Raw genomic sequence first — 16,805 nt, 5'->3', positions numbered from 1 at the left:
GAGGCTGCCTCAGGTTCCCAAAGGCGATGTTATTCGATTCAAATCCCCAGACCAGCGAGCAGTTAGGAAAACCCCACTCTGGCTGCCATGGAGTTTTGCCACTCCCAAAGATCGCCATCAAAGTGCCGGACAAGGTGGCGTCCATTCAGTAATCAATCATCGCCGAATATTCCTGGAAAAGCACGACATGTTACTAACATCCTCCGCTTTCGGGGCTGCAATGCTGGCGCGTTCAACTGGGCGCCGAAGACACCATCCTGGGCACACACGGAGGCGACAGAATGGGCGCTGGAAAACGCTCGAATCTCCGAACTTCCGAGCATGCAAGCGAGCAGCCAATCAAGCCCGGCGGATTTCCATTCCGTGCAATGTCCCGATGTTGGCGTACACTACTGGAAGGTACCAACCTACCTGACACACCATCCCGCCGACTGTAACCGTTGCGAGGCAGGCGGGGGGCGACCACCATTTACTCAACTGCTTCCAACAGCAGCAGCACGCTGCGCAGCACGGATATTGCCACCCATAAAAATCGGCTGATGCTGGCAGCTGCGAGGCGGGTCGAAGGACGGCCCGTGGAACCACAGGGCAGCAAAGGAGGATGGGATGTCGCGATCCTTGCCCCTCATGGTTCGTCGCCCGCTCTTGGCCGCGTGGGCCGCGTGGATGCGGGGTCGGCGTGACATTGGAGCGGCACTACTTGTCCGGGAGCGGGGTACCTGTCCTGGGCAGGGACGGTCTCCGAAACGCTCCCACACTGGCTCCCGCCGGGTGCCGGTATAATAGGACCGTACTCTCTCCTTGTTGCTCCCCGCCCTGTGTTCCATTGCCGTTCCTCCTTCCTTTCCCTGGGTGTCGTCCAGTGGCGGTTTGTTTCGCAGCTTACGTTCTGGCAACCCACACAAACAAACAGACACATACACACTCCGACTCACACACACACACACACACACGCACAAGCACCCAGCAGCCACAGCGACGGAAGATTGAACAAGCGAGAAGATGGGTGAGTGCCCGAACAGGTTCGCCAACGCCGCCGGCGGCGGTACTCGAAACACCGACTGGTGGCCGAACCGGCTGCCGCTCCACATCCTCCGCCAGCACCAGCCGGCGTCGAGCCCGTACAAGGACTTCGACTATAGGGCCGCCTTCAAGTCGCTTGACTATGACGCGCTGAAGCAGGACCTGCGGGCGCTCATGACCGACTCGCAGGACTGGTGGCCGGCCGACTTCGGCCACTACGGCGGTCTGTTCATCCGCATGGCCTGGCACAGCGCCGGCACCTACCGCGTCTTCGACGGCCGCGGCGGCGGCGGCCAGGGCCAGCAGCGGTTTGCGCCACTCAACAGCTGGCCCGACAACGTCAGTCTCGACAAGGCCCGCCGCCTGCTGTGGCCCATCAAGCAGAAGTACGGCGACAAGATCTCGTGGGCCGACCTGCTGCTGCTGACTGGCAACGTCGCCCTCGAGTCCATGGGCCTCAAGACGTTCGGCTTTGCCGGCGGCCGTCCGGACACGTGGGAGGCTGACGAGTCGACCTACTGGGGCGGCGAGACGACGTGGCTCGGCAACGATGTCCGCTACTCGGACGGCCAGGCGGGCATCGCCGGCGACGGCGTCACGGGCGGCGACGAGTCCAAGAAGGTCAACAAGGACATCCACTCGCGCGATCTCGAGTCGCCCTTGGCGGCCGCCCACATGGGCCTGATCTACGTCAACCCCGAGGGTCCGGACGGCATCCCCGACCCCGTGGCGGCCGCGCGGGACATCCGCACGACCTTCAGCCGCATGGCCATGAACGACGAGGAGACGGTGGCCCTGATCGCCGGCGGCCACACGTTCGGCAAGACGCACGGCGCGGCCCCCTCGGACAACGTCGGCAAGGAGCCCGAGGGGGCCGGCCTGGAGCAGCAGGGTCTCGGCTGGGCCAACAAGCACGGCTCCGGCAAGGGCCCTGATACCATCACCAGTGGGCTCGAGGTCATCTGGACCAAGACGCCGACCCGGTGGAGCACCAACTTCTTGGAGTACCTCTTCAAGTTCGAGTGGGAGCTCACCAAGAGCCCCGCCGGCGCCAACCAGTGGGTGGCCAAGAACGCCGACGCTTTCATTCCGGACGCGTACGACCCGAGCAAGAAGCACCGGCCGCGCATGCTCACGACGGACCTGGCGCTGCGCTTCGACCCGGTGTACGAGAAGATCGCGCGCCACTACCTCGAGCACCCAGACCAGTTCGCCGACGCGTTCGCGCGCGCCTGGTTCAAGCTGCTGCACCGCGACATGGGCCCGCGTTCGCGCTGGCTCGGCCCGGAGATCCCGTCCGAGGTGCTCCTCTGGGAGGACTACGTGCCGCCGGTCGACCACCCGCTCGTCGACGACAGCGACATCGCCGCGCTGAAGCGCGACATCCTGGCCACGGGCGTGGCCCCGGCCAAGCTCATCTCGGTGGCGTGGGCGTCGGCGTCGACGTTCCGCGGCAGCGACAAGCGCGGCGGCGCCAACGGCGCGCGCATCCGGCTGGCGCCGCAGAAGGACTGGAAGGTCAACAACCCGCCGCAGCTGGCCGAGGTGCTGCAGGCGCTCGAGGGCGTGCAGGCCAAGTTCAACGCGTCGGCGGCGGGCGGCAAGAAGGTGTCGCTGGCGGACCTGATCGTGCTGGGCGGCGTGGCGGCGCTCGAGCAGGCGGCCGGCGTGCCGGTGCCCTTCCGGCCCGGCCGCACCGACGCGTCGCAGGAGCAGACCGACGTGGCGTCGTTCGCGCACCTCGAGCCGTATGCCGACGGCTTCCGCAACTACGGCCGCGGCACGGCGCGCGTGCCGACGGAGCACCTCCTCGTCGACCGGGCGCAGCTGCTGACGCTGACGCCGCCGGAGCTGACGGTGCTCGTGGGCGGGCTGCGCGTCCTGGGCGCCAACTACGACGGCTCCTCGCACGGCGTCTTCACCACCCGGCCCGGCAAGCTGACCAACGACTTCTTCGTGAACCTCCTGGACATGCGCACGGCGTGGAAGTCGGTCGACGGCGAGCTGTTCGAGGGCACCGACCGTGCGACGGGCGCCAAGAAGTGGACGGCCACGCGGGCCGATCTCGTGTTTGGCTCGCATGCCGAGCTGCGCGCCATCGCCGAGGTGTATGCCAGCGCAGGGGGTCAGGAAAAGTTCGTCAAGGACTTCGTGGCCGCGTGGGACAAGGTCATGAATCTGGACCGCTTCGATCTTGCGTAAGGCGTGGAGTGCATTTCTTACCACTGCTGTGTACGTAGCAATTGATGCCGGTTTGAAGGCAGATGGGCAGAATGATATTCGGCAATGGTAGGACAGTTCCTGTGTTTGGTTCGTTCGGCCTCGAATTGGCTCTTGCTCCTCTGCCCTGCTGCCTTAACTGGTGTGCTCTGCCTGGAAGCCCCACACGAGTTTTTTTCTTTTTTCCGTGCTGCACGGTCTCGAAACCCCACGAGCTTGCACTTGTCCTGCTCCGCTCTCGCCACGGCCCGCTGCAGTGCTTACGCGTCGACTCGCGATCTTGCCAAGGACCGCTTCACCGTCTCCCCATGCAAGACGGGCTCTTTTTCGATCCTTGAATTCCAAGGACTGCCATTGAAGCGCGCAAAATTGCGGAAAAGAAGACTGACGTCGTGAGCCGATCCGCCCCGTCCGTGTCGCGACGTTCCTCCCAGTGTAGGTGAGCGGTTATTTCGGCCCCGGAAGCTCATGGATGACACGTGAAGATACTCGAGTCAGCTGCCGCTGCGACTGCTGTCTGTGGCCGTTGTGCGCAAGAGCATATCTGCTGCGGCGCAGGGCTTAGCCTGCCGGAGCCGAACGGAGGCACCTTGGCTGAGCTGGATCCTCTCTTCCAGCGGCAGTTCCCAGCGAGGAAGTTAGGACAATCAGGGATCCCCGCGCATTTGCACGTGTGTGGCAAGAAGCTGTCTTGGGAAGAGGTGGAGCGTGTCGAGGAGCTGGCTTAGGTGGGTGTACATAGCACCAGTCACTCTAACATTGCAGGTACGAATCACAGCTGCTTTGGCCACCTTAGGTACCCAGTGTCCTCCTCGATGTTCAGGGATATCTGTTACTCAGCCTTCCTTATCCTCCGCATCTTGGCCATTCTGGCCGCGCGTCCCGCCTTGCACCGTCTCACAGTCTTCAGCCGGCCATCATCCAGCGCAGTATTGATGGGTGACATGGCACCAATGTGCCTCACCGGCACTTCATCCACGGTGTCCTGGATGACCAGGTTCTCAAATGGGGGCGCTGAAAAATTTGTCCCCGCCGAAAGCCACAAAGTCCACCATAACGATCCTGTAGTCGGCCGCCTTATCCAGCGGCTTGTCTTCGGTAGTCAGCGCCACGAGCACGTCGCCGGTGCCATTAGCAGTCCCCGGCTCGTACTCAGCGCAGATGCCGCGACTGACCTGCAGGAACGACGTCACGGCCTTGCCGTTGCCAACATTCACGACCACAGCCTCTCGCCCGACACGGTGATCTCGACGACGGTGGTGCCAAATGGGAACGCGGTGGTTTGATCCAATACTACGTTGCTCACGCCAACCTCCTGCTTTGAAAGCTCTTCATACGGCTCACGTCATTCATCAACCTGCTTCTGCAGCTCCGATTCCTGTGCCGTCGCGTTTGTCAGGGGAATGGGCCCGCCCTGGTACGCTAGCACCTTCCCTTGCTTGTCGTACGTCACGTCGATGTAGCCAAGGTACTTGCCCCGCCGGTAGGCCGTGACGATAAACACCTCGTCGCCGTCTCTGTTGTTGACCATGGTCAGGAAGGGGCCCACGGCTCCCATGAAATCCCCAAGCACCAGCGGCCTGTAGCTGTGTCCGCCCATGGTCAGGTGCAAGCTGGTTGTCTCGCAGGCGAGCCGCTGGTTCTCGCCGTACTCAATGCAGGTGAGAGCTGCGAGTCGCGCGAGTTGGTGGTCGCCCCGAGGGAATTGACCGTGTTGTGCGCCGATACCACGTGGTCGCCGAATGTCGTGCCCTTGCCCGGAGAGGAGATGCCTGGCGTCGTGTCGGTCGTGATGCCGATGACGGCCAGGTCGTACTGCGGGAAGATGTGGAACGGCGTGATGGCAGGGTTGAGCACGGGCTGGTCCGACACGATGTTGGCGCTGACGATGGGCAAGCTCAGGTTCTCGAGGAACTGGCCCAGGTGGTTATCGTCACGGTCAAACTCGTGGTTGCCCAGCGTCATAGTGTCGAAGACGATCATCTGATTCAGCGTCTCGGCGATCTCGCCGCTGTAGAAGGTGGAGAACACGGTGCCGGGGAGCTCGTCGCCGGTGTTCAATAAAAGTGAGTCCAGACGCCGCTGCCGGGTGTCCATGAACACGGTCTTTACGCGCGCATGGCGGCCGAAGCACTCGCGCTCGGGGGTGCGTGCGGTCGGTGCCGGAAGTTGAAAATTCATCGAGGTGGGCGTGGACATCATTGATGAGATAGAACGAGATGTTGTAATGGCCGGCGTCGTCAATGAACCGCTTCGACAGCCTCCCACTGACTACGCGGTCTTCCTGGGCGGTGACCGCTCGAGCTTCATGACGGCCTCTTCGTGTTGCAACAACACAGATGGGAGCCGCGCGTCGATGGCTGGTTGTTGAGCGCCCGGCGAACCCGACGAGTAATTCTCGCCTGCAGTGTAACCGCCGGCTAGGGTTTACCACCCTGCGTACATCTCCCAACTTGCATGCCCCCGATCTTGACGAACCTCGTTGACATATATATTCCTTTCCCCGGCCTAATCATACCATTTCCCCCTCTACCTGCCGTTGCTGGCGCTCGAGCTGCGCAGCCGCCTCCTCAGCCCAATGCCTGGCCGTGTCGGGCTTGGACGGGCACCCTTCCAATGGGATGTGAGTTGCCGTCCCGTTGCTTCCGTCCAAGTTGTCTAGCCCTGAGACTTCGAACGTTCCCTTGATGGCACGTTGCCGATCTCTGCGGGGCGACCCTATCGTGTCGAGGGGAGGCCTCCGTACGGCTGTTGAGGTCCTATCCCCAAGTGCCGTTACGCCAAAGAGCTTCTTGACAAGAGGGTAAAGGCACGGAATGCAAGCGCCGATTAGCACGAGGTTCCCCTCGATGCTACAGAAACGGGAAGGTTAGATTGCAAAGCCATGAACCGACCGTACGGGCTGAGTCGGGGACAACTCACTTCGTCCACAGGACAACGTCATCGATGGCGAATGTGAAATCTTTCAGCGAGAGAAGGTGGCTTAGAGTATGGGCCTTGTAGGCCGCGACCCCGCTAGCACTGTTGACGTTCATCTGGTTAGCACGCTTTCAGTCTGTTCCTCCTGGCACTCGAACATACTCACCAGTATCCAAACCCAAGGGCAGATGATAGTGCTAGCTTCTTTTTCCAGTTGACCCGATGCAAGGAAGACAGCACAATACTCGGATACATGGCCAGGTAGAAGTCGAATAGCGCTGATAAAACGCCATGCACGAGTCCAAAGATGAAGACAACCTCGGGGTTCCAGCATGTCCCTTTCGCTTCTCCCCACTGCACCGCCACGGGTTGACACTGCACCCAAATCATGACCATGGTGCCTATCGACATTAGCGAGACTAAAACCGCAATGGTCCACATGAATACCCTGTGCCGCCGGCTCGGGCACAGAACCTTCACCAGCAAAATGAGGACGGCTATCTTGGGAACCGTGAATGCCAATATGCTTGGCGGGGAGGCCACCATGGTGTAAAAGATAGCTTTGTGGGCGTCGTTCGGCGGAATTGTGGCAATATGCCGCCCCGCCCCGTACGAGACGGCGACGCCGACAAACACAACGCTCACTATGCTCATCAACTAAAGGTATACACGAGATGGTTAGCAGGACGCCAGAACGAACGGCAGGATGTTCATCCACAGTGAGCTTAGGTAACTCACGGTAGTAAGTACGACAATGTAATCATCAACCGCGAGCTTTCTAACGGAAATGAAGCGACAGTAGATCCTGGCGAGCACAAAGAGAAAGCCCAGCGTGGTCATCGTCACAGTGACACCGAGAACCCTCGGTCCATTGTTCTCACGGGCCCAGCCCGGGTTGGGCTCAACGAGATCCCGCTCTTCTCCCATGTCTCCCAATGTTGTCTGAGACCGCCGGCCAAGTGTCGCCAGAATATCGCTGAAAGGTCGCGTTCCAAGCCATATGCAAGTCAATAACCTCCATCAAACGAAAAGCAAAGCATAGAACCGGCATCGCGAAAACTTCGCGGCACAGGGCCTGAGCCTAAGCACTAGCGCCACCAACATTTTCGGTGCAAAGAAAACGCGAGATGCAAATGGCGTTAGCTACGTTCTTATATCGAGGGCATCCACGTGTCGTGATAAGATGGCAAGTGGCAAAAGCTGTGTTTCCCGCGGTCGGTAGGGCAGGAAGGCCTAGACCATCGGGCGAACGGTGAGAGCAGCATCAGGTGTTCGGAATCCGCCACACGGCTCTATCTTTTACACGACAGCAGGGGACCCTGAGCTCTGGGATCGCGAGTAGCTGAGAACGGGCCTCTTCTGACTCATGGTCTCGGGCCTAAGCACGTTCCCCACCGGGAAGGGTGGTGTGGGTTGTTCACTGATCATACAGCCATGGCTGTGGGGTGGTGTAAACAACCTCCGACCTTTTGGTCGAGAGTAAAGTACACCTATACACCACCACTGCTCAACAAGCGCAAAAACCAACGACTCCTGCTTCAGCCTACCTATCAGAAATTTATTTTCTGTTCTCCGCTTGATGGCATTCCGGACAAGTCTCTGACATGTGGAAGGAATGAGGAAGGGCTACATAGACGACCGCCCTAGATCGGGTCCTTGGTCCATAAGAGGGAGCAGCCCTTGCATTGGGCGCCGAAAGTTACCGCCCTTTTGCCAGTATTACTCTGCTAGGTGCGGCACCCGATTTCTATGTAGGCCGTTTACCCTTACCAGAAGCCTTGCAGCAAGTTCGAAGTGTAACTGCCAGGTATGCAGCGGAGGAGGTCGAATGATATGGGATAGTGTCACCCAGGGTCTAGATTGTGCTCTACCGCATCTGTCAACAGTTGGCTGTTCGAAACTCAGCTACATGAATATCTGATTGGCGGCACAGCAGCCTCTTTTGAAACATTGCCCGTCGTCCCTGCCATTGCTTCAAGACGCTTCCGTTTCTCACACAAGGTCGGCGAACCGAGCTCAGGCACCGACAATACCAACCCGGAGGAAGTGATATTGGGAATCAAGTCTGCGACGGAATTCGGAATCGGCCGCCTTCATCTCATCAACGTCCCACCAAGAGCAAACAAACCGGCCATGCAGAAACCGAGCCTCCTCAGTCGCACTCCAGACGGCGAAATGGCCTGGGAGTTTCTCTGGTGCCGGGCGTCAGCAACCTAACCCTGAGCCGCAGCAAGCAAAGAAAGAGAGCAAGAGAGAGAGCGTTACCGTCGTCCCAGGGGAAGGAGGTCTCATCAAAGCCCACGTTCCGGGCCGACTCGGATAGAATCGAGCCCGGATTGAAGCTGATAACTTGCAGATCACTGGGGTCTGTGTCGTTGGCGATCAGCTGCACCAACAGCGTGCCAGCGCTCTTCGTCAGAGCATAAGTCGGAATTGCCTTGGCCTCGACCTCGTAGAGATGAATGGCGACCGTGGAGAGGTTGATCAGGTACTGGGTGTACGGTTAGCCGCGACCGCTAAGGTTGGATATAAAGGAACGGGACATGGAGGAAACCTGCCTTGGACCTGTTGGAGCTCCCTTCTTGTTTACGGAATCTCTCGGTGTGGTCAAGCAGAGCCCGTACGTTCGCCTCGAACGCGTTCCAGACCGGAGCCAGGCCGGCCTCCAAGAGCGGTTTCGCCGGTCCCGCGTTAACACCGTTGAGAACGAGAACATCAACGACAATGCCGCGGTGCTTCAGTTCATCCCACAGCTTCTCGGTGGCAGCGAGGTCCGCCATATCCGATGAAATGCCGGTGATGGTAGTGCCCGAGCCCTTGGCTTCGGCTTTGAGCTCAGCCACCGCGTTGTCCAGGACGGTTTGGCGTCGCCCAGTGACGATGACATGCGAAGCCGAGGCCTGCACGAACGACTTGGCGATAGAGAGACCGATGCTGATCGAGCCTCCGAGGACAAGCACGGTCTTCCCGGCCTGGCTGAGCTCAGGTCGGGAAGGCGATATGGCAGCGTACGGCTGCTTGTGGACCGTCTTGACGAAGGGAACGTTCCAGGCGACAGACATGGTTGAAGCGGGTTGGGTCAAGAACAATAGATCTTGGTTTCTGATATTGATGAGGAGGTTGATGATGATGGTGAGGAGGGAGCTATGGGAGGTGCAGATCGGACTCTTAAATAGTGAGAACCTGTCCTTCGTTCCATTGCGATTCTTCGATGTCGAGTTGATCCAGCTCCTTGAAACAGCTCCTTGACGATATTCCGTACTGACTAACATACCCCTACTGCGTAATCCCCTCTCGATAGAGAAGACTAGTAACCTGAACCATAAGCCCGCACGTTTTCCGCCCCAAACCCGCAGTTTTTCCGCTCAAACCCGCAGGCTAACTCTCAGAGGCGACAGCAAAGAGGAGCGTGCTGCCCAATAAGGCAAGTCTCGGCCGCCAAGCATTATTAATGGGCCATCTCACGCGCTCGGAACCCTCAGAACCCGCAGATGTTTGTCATCTATCTCCTATTTCCGAAGATGGCTTCACAAGGCGCAAGACTTGCCGAGACAGGCCGCTTTCCCACGCGCGCACGGCGACAGCGAAGGGCGTGTGTCCAATGCACAGCCGCAAAGCGGAAATGTGGAAAGGAGGCTCCGGCGTGTGTACGCTGCAGCGAGAAGGGCATTGCCTGCTCGTACCCGCAGCGACCCGGCGTCAGCAGTGGAACTGCCGATAGGGGAGCCGAGCAAGACGAGGGAGCTGCACTGGCGCTGTCCTCCAGATCCCCCCGGCCGCACTCCTCCCTTTCCGGGGCTACCTCAGGCTACCCATCAAGCGCGGCCACTGGGAGTCACTGCCGCTGGTTCCTGTCCGCCGAATCATGGGCACTGCATCACGGTTGCTCCTCGATGGTAGCAGACGGGTCTCTGTTACCAGTGGCCGAGGAAACACTCTCGCATTTCATCAACAGGATCAAGGCGTGGGCGGCAGACTGGGTGCGCCATGGTCACAGCCCCTTGATGCACAAGCACCTGTACAGCGGCTGGCTACCAGACTGCCTACAGGACTGCCTCACCTCGCTGACGGCGTACAACACGGCCTCGTCTGACAGCGCAAAGGCCACAGCCCTCCGCATCATCGACGACCGCGTCAACCGCCTCATGCAAAGCCAGCCCCAGCCCAACAACAACGACGACGACGACGACGACGATGACGACTACGGTCTGAACCCCAGCGTCCTGCTCACCACCCCAACCCACCTGGCCCGCACCCAAGCCCTCTTCGTCTACCAACTCATCCGCCTCTTTGACGGAGACATTCGCGCGCGCGCCCAGGCCGAGCAGCACATGACGACCCTCCGAACCTGGGCCAAACAAATGCTCGAGAGCGCCCGCCTCGACTGCGCCTGCGCCGACCTGCCCCCCCTCTCGCCCAACCCCAATCCTCACCAACGCCTCCTGGAAGACATGAGCATGAACATGAACGGCAACCCCTTCGCCCTTCCCCGCGACCCCCACCTGACGCCCATCCCGTCGCTCTGGCGCGCTTGGATCCACGCCGAGTCGGTCCGGCGCGTCTACACGGTTGCCATGTACATGCAGAACGTCTATGACACGCTGCGGCTCGGGCATAGCGTCTGTCCCGGCACGATCGCCTTCACGGCGCAGAACGGGCTGTGGGATGCTGGGAGTGGGTATGTGTGGATGGAGAGGTTGCAACGCGGGGCGGCGGGAGGGGAGAAGGTGGCCGGGAGGAACGCGGGAGGGGCTGGGATGATGGGGGCAGGGAGTAGTGGTGGTGGTGGTGGTGATGGTGGTGGTGGTAATGCCGGCGGGGACGAAGAGTCCCCGAGGCTGCCGCCTTGGGTTATGGTGCAAAATTCGATGAGTGCATCCGAGAGGATCCTTCAGGATGCGCTGCCAGAAGATATCGATGAGTTTACTGTGGCTGTGCTGGAGCTTACGTTTGGCGTGGAGATCGTCGAGAAATGGATGTTTGAAAGGGGAAGAGGGCTAGCTGCTAGAACGGGGTGATGAGAGCTGGATGATAGGTTGGCCACTACACTCTCCTACCACTTCTTGAGAGCTGGCCTTCGTTCTTGGATGCGAGAGCCAGTCCTTGGGACAGGATCGCCTTGGCGCGCCTCCACAGCTTTGTGGCGGCCATGGAGCTGGCGTACATCACGGTGGCAAGGCTCCTAACAAGTCAAATCTACTCAACGCAAATCAAATCAAATCAACGCAAATCAACGCAAATCGGCCCTCTTCGCAAGCAAATACGGCCCAGGATTTGACTTGTTTACTTGCAAATATTTGCCAAGACCGCATAGTGGTCAGTGCTTCGCAGGATGCCGCCTAGCCTAGCCTAGCCTAGCCTAGCCCAGCCTAGCCTAGCCACTATAGCCACTGACAACTGCCCTGTTTTCCTACACTCTGGGCTTGGCATATAAAATACGTTGTATCGCGACTTTATCTAGGCTATCCTAGCGAGCCAACAAGTACCGTAGCTATATATACGGATCTATCTAGGCCCTCTATAGGCCAGTCTACGCTTATAAGGGTATTACGCTATAGCCACCTAAGCGTTGCAACGTAGTTGGAAGCGCTAGTTAGCACTAACCTCTAAGAACTCCCCTCTGATTCCATTGTCGACTAGCCAAAGGTTGAACTACGTAGTAAGCAGTATATCCTAGAAGATTGGCTAGCCAAGAAGAGGCCTTGGAAGTTGTAGATCGCTAGCTATAGGAGCTTCCTTGTTGAGGCTATTAATAGCAAGCTAGGAGAGATATCTTAGTATTACAAATACTACGATAAGACCTTTAAAGCTATCGTAACAACCAGTGCTATAGGCTATCTCTCTAGCGAATATAACCGCTATAACAATATAAAGGAACTACTAGCGAAGAGGGCGAAGTTAGTCTTAGAGATATAACAAGCTATAGCCAATATAGTCGTTAAGCCAATAGCCAATTCAATCAAGGTATTGCTTGTTACCTAGATCGTTCGAAACGACCTCCTATTTATAGCTATTAAAGATATATATTTCTATAAGCTCCTTCAACTATTTAATCTAAGGCTTTTTAAGTTCGTTCTAACGAGCAATAATATAATATAGAATTAGGTAGAGGAGCGGTATTATTAGAAGAAGGAAGCTATTAAGGAAATAGTTATATCTTCGAGGTTTATAATACTAAGAAGATAGCTATTAAACTAACATTAATATCTACTAGGTTTATTAAGCATCTTTCCTTTGATATATAGACCACTCTAAACTTATATACGCTTCTCGTTATTGTAGTTTACTTCGTCGATAGCTAGTTTAACCTATAGACGAGGCTCTTATATATAGTTTAGCTATATAGCTTATACTCTGGCGATATATAAGCTACAGAGATTACAAAGGTCCTTGACGACTTCGATCTAGCCTAGGATATTGGCTTCTTCTAATACGACAATATCTCCTTGAACAATATATATATTATAGCGGTCCTTAGCTATATCCGACCTATATTCTTATCTATAAGAAAGTAACGACGACTTCGCTATTTTAGGTATATCGTCAACTTTGTAGTAAAGGCCTTTATCGAAGCTTATATTAAGGAATAAGAGGAGGAGGGTGTAGGGCCGGTTAAGAAGCTTTATTACATTGTCCACTATATCCGTCGTAGCCTATAACGCTACAATACCTTTATTAAAGCGGCCTAGTTCAAATAGGCCAAGAGGGATATAGTAGACGAGTTTAATATACTATTGGCTAAGCTAGAAGATCTAGTTGGGCTATAGTTGGTACTAGACAACGATATAAGGTAGAACTTAGTCTTTCTAATAATCCAACGTACTATTCGACTAAGGGACTTAGTAGACCTCTACTATATATAGTCTATAGCTAAGAAGGATAGCCTTTTATACAATGATATTCTAATGGATTAAGATTAGTTAGCGTTGGCTAATATTAAGAATATATTAGAGCTATTTATAGATATTATTAAGTCGTTCAAAGGCAATAGAGCTACTTTTTATATAGTTGTTAGTACGATATACTTCTTGCTTAATATACTAAAGAAGAGGCTTAGCCTAGCCTAGACAGCTACTATATCAGAGATATCGTCGCCGCTAACGCTATTGTATAGACTATAACACTAAGCTAGGAGACCTAGGTAGTTAGAAGACTACGAGCTTGATCTTCTACCCTCCTAGCTATTTAGTATACCCTTCTCGTAAATAGCGACTATTATAAACAATAAACTAGCTCCAAAGGCATAGCTTATATAAAACAGTATATAAATAGCGATTATAAAGCTTTAAGAATATATTAGCCTACTCGACAACTCACTAGCTTACTAGATTACAATAGTTCTATATCCTAAGTATAAGATAAGGTAGATACAAAGGCATTTTCTAGAGGATAAGTGTAAGAACTATCTTACAATCTTTAAACAATGTTTCTAAGAGTAATATAGCTATTTAGAACTTCTAGTCGAGCTAGAGCCTTTAAACAAGTGTTTAGAACACCTAGAAAGCTAAGGAAGTGACCGCTTCCTTATGTTATCCGACTATTACAAAGATATATACTATTATAAGAATAAGGTCGATAACTACCTTTCCAAGCCACCTAGGAAGGTGGATTAGCCGCTAGAGTAGTAGATAGCATATTCCAAGCAGTACCTATAGCTCTCTAAGATAGTATTCGACTACCTCTTAATCCTAGCTATATTTTCCAAGTACAAGCGACTATTTAGCTATGCTAAGCACTGTGTAAGCTACTAACGACACTCGCTTTATATAGATTTAATCAATATACTGCAATGCTTAAAGAATTAGGTATAAAATAAGGAGTTCTGAAATATAGATATTCGTCGTCAATGCTACTAATGTCTAGGCAGGTGTAGGAGGTCTAGGCAGTTGTAGGAGGTCTAGGTATTGCAATAGCGATCTAGGCTATATATAGGCGGTCTAGGCAGTTGTAGGAGGTCTAGGCATCGCGATAGCGATCTGGGCTATATACGGGCGGTCTAGGTAGTCGCGGGAGGTCTAGGCATCGCGATAGCGATCTAGGCTATGTACAGGCGGTCTAGGTAGTCGTAGGAGGTCTAGGCATTGCGATAGCGATCTAGGCTATATATAGGCGGTCTAGGCAGTCGCGGGAGGTCTAGGTATCGCGATAGCGATCTAGGCTATATACGGGAGGTCTAGGATTATATAAGCATTTACTTAGTTAGAAAAAAATAAAACTAGCTACTCTCGATTTTATTGTATTTCTAAGCGATTTAGCTATTGCGAGTGCCATTGAGCTAGAGAGCCAGAGAGCCAGAGAGCCAGAGAGCTAGGCAGGGCATAGAAAAAGGAGGTATAGCACAGAACAGGAAGGTAGGGTATAGAAAATGTACGGGGTGGCTGTCAGGGTTAGGGATATGTATAGCATTTGACTAGATTTGGCAACCACTTGAGTAAACACAAATCAAGCCAAATATGATCGCGGTGCAGCCAAAGCAACGCAAGTAGGGCCTTATATTTGACTTGTTTGACTTGTTGGGAGCCTTGCACGGTGGCTCGTGCGAAGAAACTCTCGATTATCAGCGATGGCCATGTCTTTAGCGACTACGTCGGGGTCGACCCGGGATGGTACCGGAGGTACGGTATCTGGCTCGGCCGCTTACGCCGATTGTGGGAAAACGGGTTCTTTCTTTAGCTGGCCAACTGCCCATCGTATCCCGCTCGGCCGCCAGCTGTCGCCGCAGGTTCTTGGCGGAAGGGCGCTATATTGAGCAAGTTCTTTCCTTTTCGCATGGAACCTAGAAGGTTGGAACGGAGTCTGTTGGTGGGGGACTCGGGATCTTGGGCTGGGGGCTCGTATTACCATACCATAAGCATCGCGTCCGGCGTGCAGCGAACAACTGCGCCTGCGTTGGGTCGCCACCGCACAACTTGCTCAAATCCACGCAATTGGCTCAATGGGCGCAACTCGCTCTTTCTCCCAACCACCCAGCCAAGAGCCAACATGGGCTCACCCGGACTGTCGAGTCGACTCGCCAAGACATCCACGCCGCAACTCCGTCACACGGCAGGTGTTCCAGTGCAATGTACGCCCAGCTGGAAGTTGGGACCGACCTATCAGGCTGCTCACCACCGGGCTGGGTCCCTGAGGTGCACCTCGCCGATGTCGTCCAGCGGTGCAAGCAGACTGCCTACGCCCTGTTTATTTATTTAACCCACGGCTGGGCCCTGCTGAGAACCCAAATCCCCGATTCTGCAATCACCTTCCGTTTGGTTTGCGCTCCGGCCTGGCCCCCCGCTGAAGACTCGGAATCCAGCCCATCATCGACTTAGCAACGGTCCGACCGACTGCTCCCTCTAGTTCCATCATGGATCCCAACATGCCCATGCCAACGACAACGACGTCGGGAGCGGCGGCTACGGGAACTAGTACCAGCATGGGTGGGATGGGAAGCATGGGACACAGTGACTGCCAGATCTCAGTGAGTCTTCCCGCTGTATCCAATGTTCCCTCGCCACTGACCATTCCCTCTAGATGCTCTGGAACTGGAACACCGTTGGCTCTTGCTTCCTTGCTTCGTCGTGGAAGATTACTTCGGCTGGTGTGTTCGCCGGCTCCTGCATCGGCGTCGTCTTCTTGGTTGTCGTACTGGAGATGTTGCGTCGCGCTGTCAAAGAATTCGACCGCTTTCTCATCAACAAACACGCCGAATCCCAGGCGGCAGCGGGCCCGCCCAACAAGTTAGGTGGTGAGGGCAGTCCGGCTCCGGTTTGTGCACCTATCCGCGACGGGTATCGCCCCAACGTCTACGAGCAGGCTTTCCGGGCCTTGCTCCACATGCTTCAATTTGCCGTTGCTTACTTTGTCATGCTGTACGGTGCTCTTCCGCTGTGACGTCGAAGCTGAGACGAAGCTGACCAGAACAGCCTCGCAATGTATTACAACGGGTACATCATCATTTGCATCTTCATCGGTGCCTATCTCGGTGCCTTTTTGTTCCACTGGGAACCCCTCGGCGGGTGAGTACCTCTGCCGCCATCAACGAGCACGGATGTCTTTCTGACGCCGGTTTCATGACAGTGGGCAGCAGACAAGCGCAGCCAAGGAGGCAACGGTGTGCTGCGGTTGAAAACTGTCCTCTTCAGAAAGGTCCATGAATCTTTTCTTATTGTTTCTACCTCGAACGCGGCACGGTGGTTTGAACGGACTGGCCACGGGGCAACCGATGTCTGCTGGAAGCTGGGCTCGGCGAACTTGCAAGCATCTGCATCCCTTATTGACATTGATTAATCCGCTATTGGCAACACATGGTCGAAGTATTTGGGCAAGGGGTCAGCAAACTCAAAGCCCCTCACTACAAACCGCGGTGATCCGCCGTCTTTCCGGCTGGTCTGCACGTCCAGAGGTAGTAATAGCGTGACCGGAGGCAGCGAAGCGGTGACGGTGATAAGTCTCCCTCGACTGAGGGTACCGGCATGTATCGAGACTATCGAGAGATCGCCCCTGGGCATGCTCGATCCCGCCTATGGACGATCAAAGCGCTCTCGTTCAAGTGATTTGCCAATTTCGTGTTCTCTAGTGTCAACCTTCCAGCATCTTGCCATTTAGTCGAGGTTGAGGTCACTTCTTCAGACAGTAGCTCCCGCTGAGACTATCGCAGGCGA

The 16,805-nt window shown here is 55.4% G+C and overlaps 6 protein-coding genes across 6 annotated transcripts; 3 read left to right on the top strand and 3 right to left on the bottom strand.

The window, feature by feature from the left end:
- Positions 1-893: 893 nt before the first annotated feature.
- THITE_2120501 (uncharacterized protein) lies at positions 894-3,820 on the top strand. The gene is made up of 2 exons (XM_003656065.1): positions 894-3,678; positions 3,729-3,820. The coding sequence occupies exon 1, from the start codon at positions 1,003-1,005 to the stop codon at positions 3,223-3,225; it is 2,223 nt and encodes a 740-aa protein (XP_003656113.1). The 5' UTR covers positions 894-1,002; the 3' UTR covers positions 3,226-3,678; positions 3,729-3,820.
- Positions 3,821-4,244: 424 nt separating this feature from the next.
- Positions 4,245-5,442, bottom strand: THITE_2091279 (uncharacterized protein; the record flags this gene model as incomplete). The annotated part of the gene is made up of 3 exons (XM_003656064.1): positions 4,245-4,439; positions 4,601-4,894; positions 4,954-5,442. The coding sequence occupies 3 exons, from the start codon at positions 5,440-5,442 to the stop codon at positions 4,245-4,247; spliced, it is 978 nt and encodes a 325-aa protein (XP_003656112.1).
- A 568-nt stretch (positions 5,443-6,010) lies between these two features.
- On the bottom strand, positions 6,011-7,056 carry THITE_2014519 (uncharacterized protein; the record flags this gene model as incomplete). Its single annotated transcript, XM_003656063.1, has 4 exons — positions 6,011-6,095; positions 6,166-6,264; positions 6,329-6,819; positions 6,901-7,056. Coding segments are annotated over 4 exons (831 nt in total), but the record flags the coding sequence as incomplete, so codon positions are not given.
- Positions 7,057-8,314: 1,258 nt separating this feature from the next.
- THITE_2054395 (uncharacterized protein) lies at positions 8,315-9,224 on the bottom strand (the record flags this gene model as incomplete). The annotated part of the gene is made up of 2 exons (XM_003656062.1): positions 8,315-8,653; positions 8,706-9,224. The coding sequence occupies 2 exons, from the start codon at positions 9,222-9,224 to the stop codon at positions 8,315-8,317; spliced, it is 858 nt and encodes a 285-aa protein (XP_003656110.1).
- Positions 9,225-9,752: 528 nt separating this feature from the next.
- On the top strand, positions 9,753-11,141 carry THITE_24032 (uncharacterized protein; the record flags this gene model as incomplete). Its single annotated transcript, XM_003656061.1, has 2 exons — positions 9,753-10,938; positions 11,071-11,141. Coding segments are annotated over 2 exons (1,257 nt in total), but the record flags the coding sequence as incomplete, so codon positions are not given.
- Positions 11,142-15,675: 4,534 nt separating this feature from the next.
- Positions 15,676-16,270, top strand: THITE_42538 (uncharacterized protein; the record flags this gene model as incomplete). Its single annotated transcript, XM_003656060.1, has 3 exons — positions 15,676-16,013; positions 16,068-16,160; positions 16,222-16,270. 3 exons carry the CDS (start codon positions 15,676-15,678, stop codon positions 16,268-16,270), a joined length of 480 nt encoding a protein of 159 aa, XP_003656108.1.
- Positions 16,271-16,805: the final 535 nt, after the last annotated feature.

Source organism: Thermothielavioides terrestris, chromosome 4 (genome assembly GCF_000226115.1).
Source record: "Thermothielavioides terrestris NRRL 8126 chromosome 4, complete sequence".
In the NCBI taxonomy this organism is placed as follows: domain Eukaryota; kingdom Fungi; phylum Ascomycota; class Sordariomycetes; order Sordariales; family Chaetomiaceae; genus Thermothielavioides; species Thermothielavioides terrestris.
The sequence above is the reverse complement of the archived record's forward strand: the minus strand, read 5'-3'. Positions and strand labels throughout refer to the sequence as shown.

Excerpts from the sequence above, each read along its gene's own strand:
- THITE_2120501 (XM_003656065.1), top strand. The coding sequence starts at position 1,003 with ATGGGTGAGTGCCCGAACAGGTTCGCCAACGCCGCCGGCGGCGGTACT.